The sequence below is a fragment of the Bombina bombina genome, chromosome 11 (genome assembly GCF_027579735.1).
Source record: "Bombina bombina isolate aBomBom1 chromosome 11, aBomBom1.pri, whole genome shotgun sequence".
Taxonomy (NCBI): domain Eukaryota; kingdom Metazoa; phylum Chordata; class Amphibia; order Anura; family Bombinatoridae; genus Bombina; species Bombina bombina.
The window spans coordinates 163,673,034-163,688,528 of NC_069509.1; the positions used below are offsets into that span (position 1 = coordinate 163,673,034).

At 39.0% G+C, this 15,495-nt stretch overlaps 1 protein-coding gene across 2 annotated transcripts in view; it reads right to left on the bottom strand.

The window, feature by feature from the left end:
* Positions 1-15,495, bottom strand: part of TMC7 (transmembrane channel like 7) — a 184,928-nt gene that overhangs the window by 15,399 nt on the left and 154,034 nt on the right. For both annotated transcript variants that reach the window (XM_053694931.1, XM_053694930.1), the window contains one exon: positions 14,270-14,425. In XM_053694931.1, coding sequence (XP_053550906.1) covers positions 14,270-14,425 — 156 coding nt within the window. The remainder of the gene's footprint in view (positions 1-14,269; positions 14,426-15,495) is intronic.

Consider the following 15,495-nt stretch of genomic DNA (forward strand, 5'->3'; position numbering starts at 1 on the left):
AAAAAAGTATTTTGTGATTTGAATAGAACATACAATTTCAAACAACTTTGCAATTTACTTCTATTATCAAATTGTCTTCATTCTCTTGTTATCCTTTGCTGAAGGAACAGCATTGCACTACTGGCAACCAGATGAACTACTGTTAGCCAATTACAAGAGACAAATGTGTGCAGGCACCAATCAGCAGCAGCTCCCACTAGTGTAGGCTTTGTGCATATTATATTTAACAGCGTATACCAAGAGAACGAAAAACATTTGAAAATGGAAGTGCATTTAAAAGTGTCTTAAAATGACCTGCTCTATCTGAATCATGCAAGTTTAATTCTGACTTCCCTATCCCTTTAAGTCTGAAAACAAAGTTTCCCAATTCTGAGAGCCGATACAGCACACAACAGCGTTTACTAGCTTAGCTCTGCTATATATATGTCCCTAGCTGGCTTCAGTAGAGATGATTAGATAATCTACAAAACAATGAAGAGTTTGCTAATAGAATGACTGTGGCTTGAGCTATGTCCACTTACAAATCTGGAGACCACCTCCAAATAAGGCACATGGTGGGTGGGTTTTGGCTTTTGAGAAAAAAAATTGCAGCAAACAAGATGATAAAACATTCCAAACAACCAAAGTGTCAGTTTATTGCAGAAAAATCTTGGAATTACAAGGGGGTTATTGTCCATTTAAGCGTCTGCATTAGTTTTGCATTAGTGTCTCTTGCTATGAGTTCAGCCCCCACAAATGTGTTAAACACATAGCTAAAGCTGCAGCTCTTGAGCACAGCACAGTCGATACTTACGACCAAGTTCCAGTCAGGAGCTGCCATGGTTGGTTCCCAGGCAGGACTTTAGCCATGTATTTAACAACTGCATAGCAAGGGACACCAGTGAAAGAAATGACAGTCTAACAAATTCCATGTTTGCTTAAGAACATTCCTTTAGCTGAGTAATGTATGTCTTACAGTACATGCAGTGTTATTAATAAACTTGAGTTAAACACAAAGTTAGAGGTAAGAATTTGCATATTAAAGTATTGGCAGATTTTATTATTACTCAGTTATGTTGTGTTAAACTGTAGTTATAAGTACCTATGAATACATATAAGCCCAGCAGGCTTGTTAGTACATGAACAAAACATTATTAGGTCCATAAATGCTGCACTTCATGGAGCAGGTGATGTCAGCTCACCCAAGGCGGGAGCAGTATTAAAGTGCCATAGAAGGGGGGCGTGTCTGGGCAGCGTCCATGATTGGATGCAATATCAGAAGCTCTGGATGAGATCTGGATAATCCGCCGATTATACCCAGATATATGCTGCATCTCTGGAAAATTAGAACACCTATTTGTGTATTATATGCTGCTGAACCGAATGATACCAGATTTGTTGATTCTATGAACCTGAAGTTCTGTTCCGGTCCGTCAAGGCTTAGGGCGGCAGCCTAAACACAAGGCCTCGGCACCCCCCTCCCCCCCCGGTTATCACAGTTGGACTGCCAATTGATACTCCTACATCTACAATTTGCATCAGCCGGACCTATATAGTGCCATACTTGTATTTTGTGACAAAGAAAAGGGACGATCAAACGATTCTCTAGCTATACCCACGCTCGCAACAGAACTGATGGAGCCCAATGCCAATTTGTTACTAGAGGAAGTGATCCGCTTACTTGATGACCATCATGAGCTACTACAAACTTGGTCCGCTAAATGGGACACCCTACGCACGCTAGCAAAACAAGCTGGACACTGGCATGTCAAACCCAGAGAACCACCCGGGAAAGTGAAGGAAGAGGCTGGCACTCAAGTGAGCACTCCAGATTCCACAGAACCCTCACCCCAAGTACAGGCCCATCCAGAGACAACACTGAATCGCCAGGCCAGTAAACCGGGTATTACCTCTTTTGCTGTAAGTGTCTGCCCTGACAAGTTACCAGGACTGAGAACGATGCCACTGAGCTCCTCCGTGAAGCGGCCAATCATGGGGGGGCTGGTGAGTAAAACCTTGTCTGACAAGCTTGTCATTTTCCCCGGGCTTGAGGCGATTCCCCACAAGCAAAACTTTGGAGACAAGCTATAACTGTTTTTGGAACCACAAGAGGGTTGCCGGTCAGAGGAAACATCACTTGAGAGAGATCAGCTCCTGACAGGGTCCGCTCAGTGGGTGGTAAAAAGCCTTGAGGGAATCCTCATTAACACCCGGACTTTGCAAAAACAGGGGATTGGCTGAAGGACTCATATATGAACCACACTCAGCTCTTTGAAAAATCTATCAGATAGGGCAAAGAGTTTGATTCGGAGTAATTTCAAACTCTGAAATTATATTGTACCCTTACGTTATTTTACTCTCCTTATTGTTCTTATTGCTGCTCCCCCCCCCCACTATATAATATAACATATGCAAAAAGTTCAAGCAGCACCTCCACTTGTACAAAATATTCAATTTTATTGTACCAAGGCACACAAAATCATGACGTTTCAGGCTCAAATACCCTTAATCATATGACTTAAACATACTAAACACCTCTCTTAAATACCCTCTACCACAGGTGTTGCTCATTATAACATTCAGTGTCAGAGAAATTTAACTCTTAAGTGTAAATGCCACCTAGTGGTCAGTATAAAGAATAACATATAATATACTTTAGAAAAAAGTCTAACCGTGCTACATACATGCAATGAAGTATACAAGAACACTTTTTTACAGAATTTTTTTACAGAAAAACAATTTTTTTACAGAAAAACCTCTTATAGAGTAGTTACAGATCCGGAGGAAAGGATTTCTTCTTCTCAATAATCACATTTGGAAAAGTAGAATCTAAAAAAATTCAAAAAGCAATTTAGAGAAAAATTTAGAGAAAAATTTACAGAAAAATCTAGAGAAAAATGTTAAGATCCATTTCACGATTCATACCCTTTGGGAACATACAGTCTTCTTAAATTTGTGGATGATCTAAATAGTGCCACTAGACATATTAAGTTTACCCTCACCTGGGATGAACAATCCTTACATTTTCTTGACACTTTGGTCTATAAAGAAGGTGGAATGTTAAAATCAGATATATATAAGAAAAGTACAGATAAGAATAGTTTGTTGCACTTTACAAGTGCTCATCCACCGGCTTTGATTAGATCTCTACCTAGGAGTCAAATGACAAGAGTCAAGAGGATAGTGTCTGACAAAGAACTTGTTACTAAAAGGCTTGAAGAAATGGGTCAGAAATTCAGTGCTAGGGGTTACCCAACTGACCTATTGCATGAGGAAGTGAAAAGGGCTAGTGAGGATACATGTACCAATACCATTAAGGAACAAGATAAGAAGGATAGAATTATTTTTGTTTCTGAATATAATAAAGTTCAAAGATAAAAAGGATTATCAATAAGTATTGGTTTATGTTGAGAGAATGCCATCCAGGTGTACAATCATTTTCTAATAGTCCAATGTCTGCTTACAGGAAAAGCTCTAGTATTAAAGATAGATTGGTGAGGGCTGATATAGGCAGTAAAAAATTGAAGCAGAGCTACATCACCGAAAAAAATTTGGGTTGTTACCCTTGTTTAGGCTGTGCGAATTGTAACAACATGGTAAAAGGTTCTACCTTTGTACATCCACACACAGGCAAAGTATATAAAATTAATGCTTTTCTTACATGCAATTCTTGTTATGTGATTTATCTTATCAAATGCCCGTGTGGGTGGATCTACATTGGCGAGACTACCCAGAGAGTAAGGGATAGGATTATCCAACATAAATCAAATATAAGATGTAAAGATCTAAATGCCCCAGTCTCTAGTCATTTTCTATCAAAAGGTCACTCAATTGCTCAATTAAAGTTTCAAATAATTGATCATGTTCTTATCCCTCGTAGAGGTGGTAATAGAGAATTAATTTTAAAGAAAAGAGAAACTATGTGGATCTATAGGTTAGACTGTATGTTCCCAAAGGGTATGAATCGTGAAATGGATCCTAACATTTTTCTCTAGATTTTTCTGTAAATTTTTCTCTAAATTGCTTTTTGAATTTTTTTAGATTCTACTTTTCCAAATGTGATTATTGAGAAGAAGAAATCCTTTCCTCCGGATCTGTAACTACTCTATAAGAGGTTTTTCTGTAAAAAAATTCTGTAAAAAAGTGTTCTTGTATACTTCATTGCATGTATGTAGCACGGTTAGACTTTTTTCTAAAGTATATTATATGTTATTCTTTATATCCTGATGACACCATATTTAGACTACCTGAACATGTCAGCATCTGCTCCCCTCCCGTACATCACTTCCCCCCCCTTCCCTTCCCCCTCTCCCTCCCCCCTCACCCCAACCCTCTTTTTTTTTCTTCTCTCCCCCTTCTTCTTTAACCTCTTCTTCTCTAGTCTTCCTCTTTTTCCTCCTTTCCACACTCTCCTCCTCTCTTTTACTCTTTGACAGATTTGGAATATTCCACATAAAAATTAATAGAAGAATCCTTCAAAATTAAAAAATTAAAAGCTATACTCCTCAGGGAACGAGAAAATCTACCAGTTCTGTGGATATACCTTAACATAACCCCTGAGATTGCACCCAGCTATGATTAGGGATGACAATATCTTCTATTTCTGTTAACAGAGTTGTAATTTGTTGCATTGCTTATAGAACATGTTGCTGATTTATGGTTTTTGTGATGTAACGAATGTAATGTTTCTATTTGTTGTCATCCTTAACTGATATTTAATAAAAAATTACAAATAAAAAAAAAAAAATTCTCTGACACTGAATGTTATAATGAGCAACACCTGTGGTAGAGGGTATTTAAGAGAGGTGTTTAGTATGTTTAAGTCATATGATTAAGGGTATTTGAGCCCGAAACATCATGATTTTGTGTGCCTTGGTACAATAAAATTGAATATTTTGTACAAGTGGAGGTGCTGCTTGAACTTTTTGCATTTGATCTATCTGTTTGGAGCTTTGGCAGGAGCTCTTCAAGCCTGCACTCCTACCACCAGTGCTGGAAGATAATATTTTGCTTTGTATAAAATATAACATGTTTGGGGTATGGGAAATTAACAGTATCAAGCCTGCTTAGTTAGTAGAATCACGCATGCTGTTTAATAGGTACTGTTTAAATGTTTTAAGATTTCCTCCAAATACCTTAGATCAGTGGCTTATTGGAGTCACACTGAGATGTTACTGTATGTTTGACTCAATTTTAGCCCTTGGTATTAAACGCCCTATAGCTTCTGTATGTGGACCCAAAGCTAACAGGTTATAACTATCTGGGTTGATGAGGGGTATAGAGATAACATGGGATTGTGTTTATGCCTATATGTCTGTTTATGTGCAAACAACTTTATTTATTTTTTATTTCTGTTAGTGGTCAGCTGTGCTACTTTAGCTAGGGTTCTAGCCACCTTGATATGATATGGGGTTTCTACCTTTAACATTACTTACGACCATCTCACTTAACAAGGCTTTCTGTTTAATCTATGGAAGATATATCATTACCATAGGAACAAGAAGCTAGTTATTTTTACCACCCTCCATATGTTCTAACTTTGTTCTAAATTAAGCTAGAGGGTTCCTATGTCATCCTGTATATGTCTCTAGAGCCAGGGCCATCTTTAACACAAGGCAAAAGGGGCAGCTGCCCACGGCCCAGTCTTTGTTGAGGGGCCCAAGAGTCTGGTTCATGCCAGACTGCTGATGTTAAGTGACATGAGGGACACACACAGTGAGTCCTAATACTGTCACAGTCAAAAGTTATGTGCTTATATTTATTTGTGAGAAACTGTGCCAGACCGTGCCGTTGTCATGTTACATGCCAAGCTAGTGCCATATGCTGTTTTAGAATTGCACTGTGCAGCACTGAATGTTAAGTCCTAACTCGGCATCCAGACAATCCCACTGCATCAGAAAAGGTCCTGATAGGGTTACCACTGTTACCAGGTAACTGCTCTGGTGGTGGGGATTGTTCCTGGGTAGGGCTGACTGTAGGCGCATGCAGCAGAAAGCTGGAGCGGCAGGCACGTGAGAATTTGAGCATTTGTGCAGCTGCACACACCTCTCTCTTCAGTCTTGAGGCTGTGTGACTCGTCTCACACTGTATCCATGCAGCCTTGGACAGACAGCATCCAGTCTGCTGGTCCCCTTAGCCATGCTCTTTCTGCTGTGGCCCTAAGATCAACTAACTTAAGTTTGTTAGGGGAACAGTGCTGTGTAAAAAGGTGTCATTGGGAAGAATAAGAGTGCACACACGCCCCTCTCCCATGCAGCATTGTCTAGTGCAGGGTGAGAGGGAACTTGTTCCTAGCAAAGAAGTGACATGTGCTGCTGTTGCTGATGTATAGTGTCATGCTGATACTTCACACATTAAGGTAAGGTTTATTTTATAGGGTTTTTTTTCTCTCTGTCTCAGATTTTACAGCTTACCATAGTGGTTCTGCTGATCCAGTCAGTAAACTTATTTTTGTCTGCACCTCCATGCTTCCTCCTCAGTCTTTACCTTGCTTTGCTCCTGTTGGCTGCCCTAAATCTCTTTAACCAGCTAACCTCACACCATAATCACATTCAAAAGCATATTAAATTAATCCACAGTGGAGGAATTTATATAATTTATTTACTTATTAGTACTGCTTAGGTCCAGTTTCACTTATTGCAATTTATTTCATTTTTTTTTTAAATGATTAGCCCAGCAGTGGATCATCCACTGCTGGGCTAATAATTAAAAAAAAAAAAAATTGATTTAGTTGTTTTTTGGGATGTTGGGGTTGGAGAGCGAAATTGCATGGGGGGGGCTAAGAAAATGTTTGCCCGGGGTCCAGTCAATATTAAAGACGACCCTGTCTAGAGCTACATACCCACAACTCCCAATTGTACTTCTGCATAGATGGCTTCCTATATAGAGTAGGTCAGTCTTGTACCCATCAGACATAATCCCCCAATATAAAATCATTGCCCATACATACCTGGATGGGTACAGTATAGGCAACCTTTTCACACAGTATATTCTTGGGCCAGATTAGAAATAGCAGTTGGCCAATATCTGCGGCAGTCAGCCTATATGGAACAACTTGTTGCACAGTTTAGATGGGACATGGTGCCTTTTTCTTTCTTTTCTTACGCTATCAGCACTCAGTGGTCAGTGACCCAGTACTATATCTCCACCTTTAACTAGCTGTATGATGCAGTCTATATACTCTTGATGTTAGTTTTAGAGTTCATTTCTGTATTATATATTTACTTATATATGTGAGACTTCTGATGCTCCACGGTTGCCCACACCCCCGATATAAAATTCTCCCACAGTGTAACACAGGGCAAGTGCTCTTAGAAATCTTTTATACATCAAATACTTTCTATATTTTTTAAGCTTTGGTACTTCACTTCCCATGATATGTGGCATACACAGATAAATGTTAATAATTAGCTCATAGTTATATTATACAAGCTAGTTTTCTAGGGCTTTAGGTGCTCCATAGAACATATATATATATATATATATATATATACACATATACATATATACATATATACACACACACACACAACTTAACCTATTGTTTTATCGCTCTGTTGAAGTGTTTTATATGATCTGACCGTTACTTAAGATTATTAACTCTGCAAGTTATGTTACTTTTATTGCTATTGCTAGTATCTAGTCTACTAAAAAGTTGAGTATGATGTATTATCTTCGTGGCCTTTGAGATTTATTATTCCCCCCTCTTTATGCCACACAAAACTGTATAGGCCCAAGAGTGGCCTCTTGTTCAATGAGGGGATCCTAGCATCTTAAAATGTAAAAATGAGGTTTAATTTAAGGTTGTTTTATATACTTTACAGACACCCCGAGTCCTGGAATTTCGGATAATTTTTTTGCATTGGATGTTATTTTCTTGTATGTCTTTATCATATTTTTCCTATAATTGTCTGTTATATCTTTTTTGAAACCTCAATAAAAACATAAAAAAAAAAAAAAAGGTGCCATAGAAAAAGGTAGCATTGAATAGATAAAGTGGAAGATATTTATATGGGAAGTGTGTATATAAAAAAACAAAAATATAGAGAAGTATTGTTAAATATTTTTTAAAGTTGGTAGAAATAACCTAGTTTAATGATATTGGTTGTCATACACACATGCTAAAGTTTACTCATGACTGTGCACACGTGCAAACTGTTGCCCACTGGTTTCATTGGTGCTTAGAAGCAAAACACTTTATAATTAGCCTTGCCCCATCTTCTTCACACACTCTAGTTTTGTAGCTTATCAATGACAAGGTCATGACAAGCACCAGTATTGTCTGCAATACAAGGTTAAGATTCCATGGAGGTGAAATAGGCTTAATAAAAGGTTTAATACGAACCAAAGACTAAACGAAACAATGAATTAGAGTCTCAATTACAGAATCTGAGAAACCTCTATGTCTCAGAACCAAGCGTTCAATTTCCATGTCATCAAGTTTAGAGACCTTAGATCCAGATGGAAGAATGGACCTTGAGATAGAAGGTCTGACCGTAGAGGAAGAGGCCAAAGAGGACAACTGGACATCTGGACCGGATCTGCATACCAAATCCTGTGAGGCCATGCTGGAGTAATCCGGTTACAAATAATTTATCTTGCTTTATCTTAGAAATTACTATGGGAAGAAGAACCAGAGGAGGAACAGAGAAGCAGGCTGAAATGACTTAGGAACTACTAGAGCATCCAATGCCAAAGCCTGTGAATCCCTGGACCTTGCAAAATACCTGGGAAATTTGTTGTTCAAATGAGAGGCCATTAGGTCTATCTCTGGTAGACCCCAAAGGTCCACAATCAGATTGAACACATCCTGATTAAGAGACTATGCCCCTGGATGAAAAGACTGATGACTGCGAAAGTCCCAATTGTTCACTCCTGGGATGGTGTGAACTGCAGAAACTAGGCAAGAATTGGCTTCTGCCCAAGAGTGTATTTGAGATACTTTCCTCATAGCCAGGGAACTGAGAGTTCCCCCCTGATAATTTACATAAGTTACTGCTGTAACATTGTCTGGCTTGAAACAGAGAATATATTCCATTTACAACAGAGGCCAAGCTTGAAGAGCCCTGAGAATAGCACAGAGTTCTAGAACATTTATTGGAAGCCTCGCCTCCTGAGGATCCCAAAAACACTGTGCTATAAGAGACACCCAAACTGCTTACCAACCTGAAAGACTTGTATCTGTGGTGATCACAGACCAGGTATGACGAGCAAAAGAAGCCCTCTGAATAATGAGCTGATGATTCAGCCACCAAGTCAAAGACTGACTTGTACTAGAATCTAAGAATATCCTTTGAGATAGCTGAGAACAATCCCTGCACCATTAAAGCAGCTTACAAAGCTGGATAGGCCTTATGTGAACTGAGCAAATGGTATTGTATCTAAAGCTGCAATCATGAGACCTAGAAACTCCATAAACTGAGTCACTGTAGGGAATGAAAGAGACTGAAGGTTCAGACAGGCTGAGACCAATTTCATCCTTTTCTGTTCTGTGAGAGAAAAAGTCATGAACACTGAATCTATCTGGAAACCAAGGAAATAAATCCTTGTCCAAGGAATCAAAGAACTCTTTGGTAAATTAATCCTTCAACCATGTTTTTGAAGACACAACAACAGTTGTTTGGTGTGAGATTCTGCTAAAGGAAAAGACTGAGCCTGAACCAAGATATAATCCAGGTAAGGAAACACTGCAATACCCTGAGCTCTGATCACAGACAAAAGGGCACCGAGAACCTTGGTAAATATTCTTGGAGCTGTAGCTAGACCAAATGGAATAGCAACAAACTGAAAATGCTTTTCCAAAAAGGATTCCTTTGAACATTGGACAGAAAAAAAACAATCTGGCCTTGTTCTGAATCCAATAAGATATCACTGAGAAAGAATATTCTGAACCCATGGATCTGGGACAGATGGAAACCAAGCCTACTGAAAAAGCTTTAATCTGCCCTGTACCAGAACACCTGGATTGGGGGCTGCACCTTCATTTGGGTTTGGAGGTTAGGGCAGACTTCTTACCCTGTTTGGACTTGTTCCAACTGGCATTAGGCCTCCAGACTGAACCTGAACTACCTTGCTTCTGAAAAAAATTCAGTTTTCTGTTCCTTATTCTGATGAAAGAAACAAAACAGATTAAGAGCTTTAAATTTTCCCTTAGACTTTTTGTCCTGAGGAAGAAAAGCTCCCTTATCCCCAGTAATAGTAGATATAATAGAATCCAAATCAGACCCCAATAATTTCTTTCCTTGAAAGAAGAGAGATAACAACCTAGATTTAGACACCATGTCAGCATTCCAGCACTTAAGCCACAAGGCCCTCCTGGCAAGAATAGACAGACATGCTCTTCATGTTGATTTCATAATATCAAACTCAACAGATTAAAAATAACAGGGTCAGTAGAAAACTGCTGAATTAGGCTGTCTAACCAATAAGTAGAAGCTGCTGCTACATCAGCAATAGATACAGCAGGTCTAAAAGTATAACCAGTATGTAAAAAGGTCCTTCTTAGAAAAGATTCCAATTTTCTGTTTAAAGGGTCTTTAAAAGAAATAGTAGTACTTAGCTAGAGTGGAAATGGCACCATCCACCTTAGGAATGGTTTTCCATAACTCTAGATTAGCAATTGGTAAAATATATAGCTTTTTAAACCTTGCAGAAAGATTAAAAGACACACCTAGTTTAGACCATTCCTTAGCAATCAAATCAGAAACAGGAAAAATCTCAGGGAGATTAGAAACAGACTTAGGTACTGAATTTAAATGATTGCAAGGTTTAATATCAGATGGTTTTGGATTCTCAACCTCCAAAGTAAGTGAAACCTGTTTTAAAAGAGAACGAATATGTTCAACCTTAAATAGAAAAGAGAAATTATCAGGCTCAACATCAGATGAGGGATCCTCACTCCCAGAGGAAAACTCACCATCTGAATATCCCCAGTACCAGGACACTCATTACTAGTAGAAGAAAAAACTTGAACTGACCTTTTATGTATGTTTGTTTGAAGGCAGAAGTTCAGGTAGTGCCGTTGAACTTGCAGAAGTAATATGATTCTTCATTCTTCCATCAGCATCTTCCTGTAATGGACAGTAGGTGCATTACAACCCTGAGAAACAGTGGAAACATTAGATTGATCAGCATGTGATAACAAATCTAAATGTGAGCCACATAAATGAGCTGAAGAAGGTTTTCAGTTGATTTACAATACACACTTAATATTAGTAGAAAGGTGTACAGGAGACTCAAACTTCTAGGGTACATTTAGGGACAAATTTTGCTGCTCCTTAATAGCAAAAAGCAAAAGCAATGCAAAAGTACTATATAAAAACACCCCCTTTAAGTAAGCTCTTGAGGAATGGGAAACATATACCCCCTCATAAAACTAGCATACAGAAAAAAACTAAGCATGCTCTATCAAGCAAGACAAAACAGACAGCACGTGCCAAAAAACAAACAAACTTCCGTTTCAATAGACTAAAGCGCTAACCCGACAAACATTTGAAAAACGAAGGGCCAATAACAATACAGAAAAAAGTGCGCACTAACCCGAGAATAAGAATATGTTCCAGGGCCATATATACAAAAAACAAAATTTATGCTTAACTGATAAATTAATTTATTTCTCGACACAGTGAGTCCATGGATCATCAATTACTGTTGGGAATATTACTCCTTGCCAGCAGGAGGAGGCAAAGAGCACCACAGCAAAGCTGTTCCCACAACCCCCAGTCATTCGACCAAAGGAAAAGGAAAGGAAATAACACAAGGTGCAGAGGTGCCTGAGGTTTATATAAAAAAACTGTCTGAAAACAGGGAGGGTCGTGGACTCGTGTCAAGAAATAAATAAATTTATCAGGTAAGTCCACGGATCATCAATTGCTGTTGGGAATTAATACCCAAGCTAGAGGACACCGATGATAAGGGAGGGCAAGACAGGTAACCTAAACAGAAGGCACCACTGCCTGCAGAACCTTTCTCAAAAAGGAAGCCTCAGCCGAGGCAAACGTATCAAATTTATAGAATTTAGAAAAAGTGCACAAGGAAGGCCAAGTCGCAGCCTTACAAATCTGTTCCACAGAGGCCTCATTCTTAAAAGCCCAAGAAGAAGACACCACCCTAGTAGAGTGAGCTGTAATTCTCTCAGGAGGCTGCTGTCCAGCAGTCTCATAAGCCATACGAATAACACTTCTCAACCAGAGAGAAAGAGAAGTGGCAGTAGCTTTCTGGCCTTTACATTTACCAGAAAAGCAAACAAAAAAAGCAGAAGACTGACGAAAGTCCTTCGTAGCCTGTAGATAGAATTTAAGAGCCAGCACAACATTTAAGTTATGCAACAAATGTTCCTTATGAGAAGAAGGATTAGGACAGAGGGAACCACGATTTCCTGATTAATATTTCTGTCCGAAACAACTTTAGGAAGAAAACCAAACTTGGTACGAAGAACTGCCTTATCTGCATGAAATATAAGATAAGTAGAATCACAATGCAATGCTGAGAGTTAAGAAACAAAACATTAAAAGATAATAACTTTATATCTATGGAATGCATAGGCTCAAACAGAGCCTGCTGCAAAACTTTAAGAACCAGGTTAAGGTTTGAAGGAGGAGCAACTGACTTAAATACAGGCCTGATTCTGACCAGAGCCTGACAAAAGGATTGAACATCCGGCAAGTCCACCAGACGCTTGTGCAATAGAATGGATAAAGCGGAAATCTGACCCTTTAGGGTACTGACAGATAACCCATTCTCAAGGCCTTCCTGAAGAAAAGATAAGATCCTAGGGATCCTTACCTTACTCCAAGAATATCCTTTAGACTCACACCAATAAAGATATTTACGCCATATCTTATGGTAAATCTTTCTAGTGACAGGCTTAAGAGCCTGAACCATGGTCTCAATGACCGATTCAGAGAACACCCACTTAACCAAAATCAAGCGTTCAATCTCCAAGCAGTCAGCTTCAGAGAAACAAGATTTGGATGAAGGAAGGGCCCTTAAAGCAGAAGGTCCTTCCTAAGCAGTAGTCTCCAAGGAGGTAGAGACGACATTTCTACTAGATCTGCATACCAGATCCTGCGAGGTCACGCAGGAGCTATTAGAATCACTGATGCTCTCTCCTGCTTGACTAGACAGATGACCTGTGGAAGGAGAGCAAACGGAGGAAAGAGATATGCCACCCTGAAGTTCAAATGAACTGCCAGAGCATCTATCAGAAAAGCTTGAGGATCTCTCGACCTCGAGACGTATTTTGGGAGCTTGGTGTTCTGACGACATGCCATCAGATCCAATTCTGGTAAACCCCATTTGGTTGTTAACCTGGAGAACACTTCCGGATGGAGTTCCCACTCCCCGGGATTGAAAGTCTGTCTGCTCAAGAAGTCCGCTTCCCAATTGTCCACTCCTTAGAAACAATGTCCACTGCCCATGGGTCTGGGACATCTCTCTTCACCTCCTCCATGCACCTAAGGCAAAGAGAATGACTGGGGGTTGTGGGAAGGGAAGTGATAATTAAAAGCTTTGCTGTGGTGCTCTTTGCCTCCTCCTGCTGGCCAGGAATGATATTCCCAACAGTAATTGATGAACCGTGGACTTACTGTGTTTTAAGAAAGAAAAACATACATAGATAAACGTTTAAACATATAAAAGTGCCCATATATAAAGCTATACAAGTGTCTATATATAGAATAAAAACATACTTACCCATAGACACCCGTCCACTAATAAGCCAGTAGTAGACAGCCAAACCAGTCATGAAACATAACAGCAGTGGTAAAGGAGATAGTAGTATAACATAGATCTGTAAAGGGAGGCAGAAGAAGTACCTGCAACCAAATTTACAGTGGGCCTCTGAAGGATTTCCCATGAGGCAAAACCATTGTTTCATAGACAATACTTCAAAACATCCCTCTGACAATAGGTGTACTCTGAGGGGAACTGGGCCTCAACTTAGACTAGACTAAAGACCCTCTTCTCTTAAGAACTCGCCCACATCTTCATTCTTTGACCACCTCCATCGGAGGCAAAGTAAAGACTGAGGTATGTGTGAGGTGGGAGGGATTTTATAGAGCTCTTGGGGTTTGGGAATCTTCGCCTTCTCCTAGCGGTAGAGAATTCCCATGAGTAAAGGAGAATCGTGGATTCTCACCACTTGTATGAATAAAATTCTGTAGCGCTGACCATTCTCACTTCTTCCATTTTGCTAAATCATAACCTAGAAGAAACATCCTCTTCCTAACTTTATACTGTACTCTATTTTGGGTAATAAAATAATAAAGCAAAGGATGAGAACTAATCTTACCATATCATCACAAAAAAAGGAACAGCAAAAGCCTCAGATGCCGCGCCATATAAGATTTTCTGTATACCATTTGGAAAAGTATTGATTGTACGTGGTATTATTTCCCACGATGTGTTAAAACTCAAGAATGGACCACATGCTTTAGATGAGGGTACACTGTAGGGTTAAACACAAGATACAGAGTTAATCATATAGTTCTAACATTTCCATAGAGTAAATTACATTTGCACCTGTAACATTCATTAGAGTTTTTTACTACTTAAAGTGATAGTAAATCCTAAAGTCTTGGAAACGCTAGGATTTACCATCACTAAAAATAAATAGGACTTTCAGTAATCAGTTTATAAAAAAAGTGTGCTAAACTAATGCTTTCTGTGCCGCGCCCTCATTACTAAACTCAGTGGCTCCAGCCGCCCATAGCACAGTGCTCTGAGGTGAAGTTTCCACCTCTAAACCAATAGCCGTGCTAGCATACAGAACAGTGCCATATGACTAGCATAGATATTGGTTTACAAGAAAAAACGTCACCTCATTGAAAAAAAAAAAAAGAGTGTGTTATTTGTTGTATTTAAAAACATAATTTATGTAAGAACTTACCTGATAAATTCATTTCTTTCATATTGGCAAGAGTCCATGAGCTAGTGACGTATGGGATATACAATCCTACCAGGAGGGGCAAAGTTTCCCAAACCTCAAAATGCCTATAAATACACCCCTCACCACACCCACAATTCAGTTTAACAAGCAGCCAAGTAGTGGGGTGAAAAAGAAAGGAGTAAAAACCATCAACAAAGGAATTTGGAAATAATTGTGCTTTATACAAAAAAATCATAACCACCATAAAAAGGGTTGGTCTCATGGACTCGCCAATATGAAAGAAATGAATTTATCAGGTAAGTTCTTACATAAACTATGTTTTCTTTCATGTAATTGGCAAGAGTCCATGAGCTAGTGACGTATGGGATAGAAATACCCAAGATGTGGAACTCCACACAAGAGTCACTAGAGAGGGAGGGATAAAATAACAACAGCCATTTTCCGCTGAGAAAATTAAATCCACAACCAAAAAAATAAGTTTTTCTCATAAATGAAAGAAAAAAACTTAAAACATAAGCAGAGGAATCAAACTGAAACTGCTGCCTTTAGAACTTTTCTACCAAAAACTGCTTCCAAAGAAGCAAATACATAAAAACGGTAGAATTAAGTAAATATATGCAAAGAAAAAC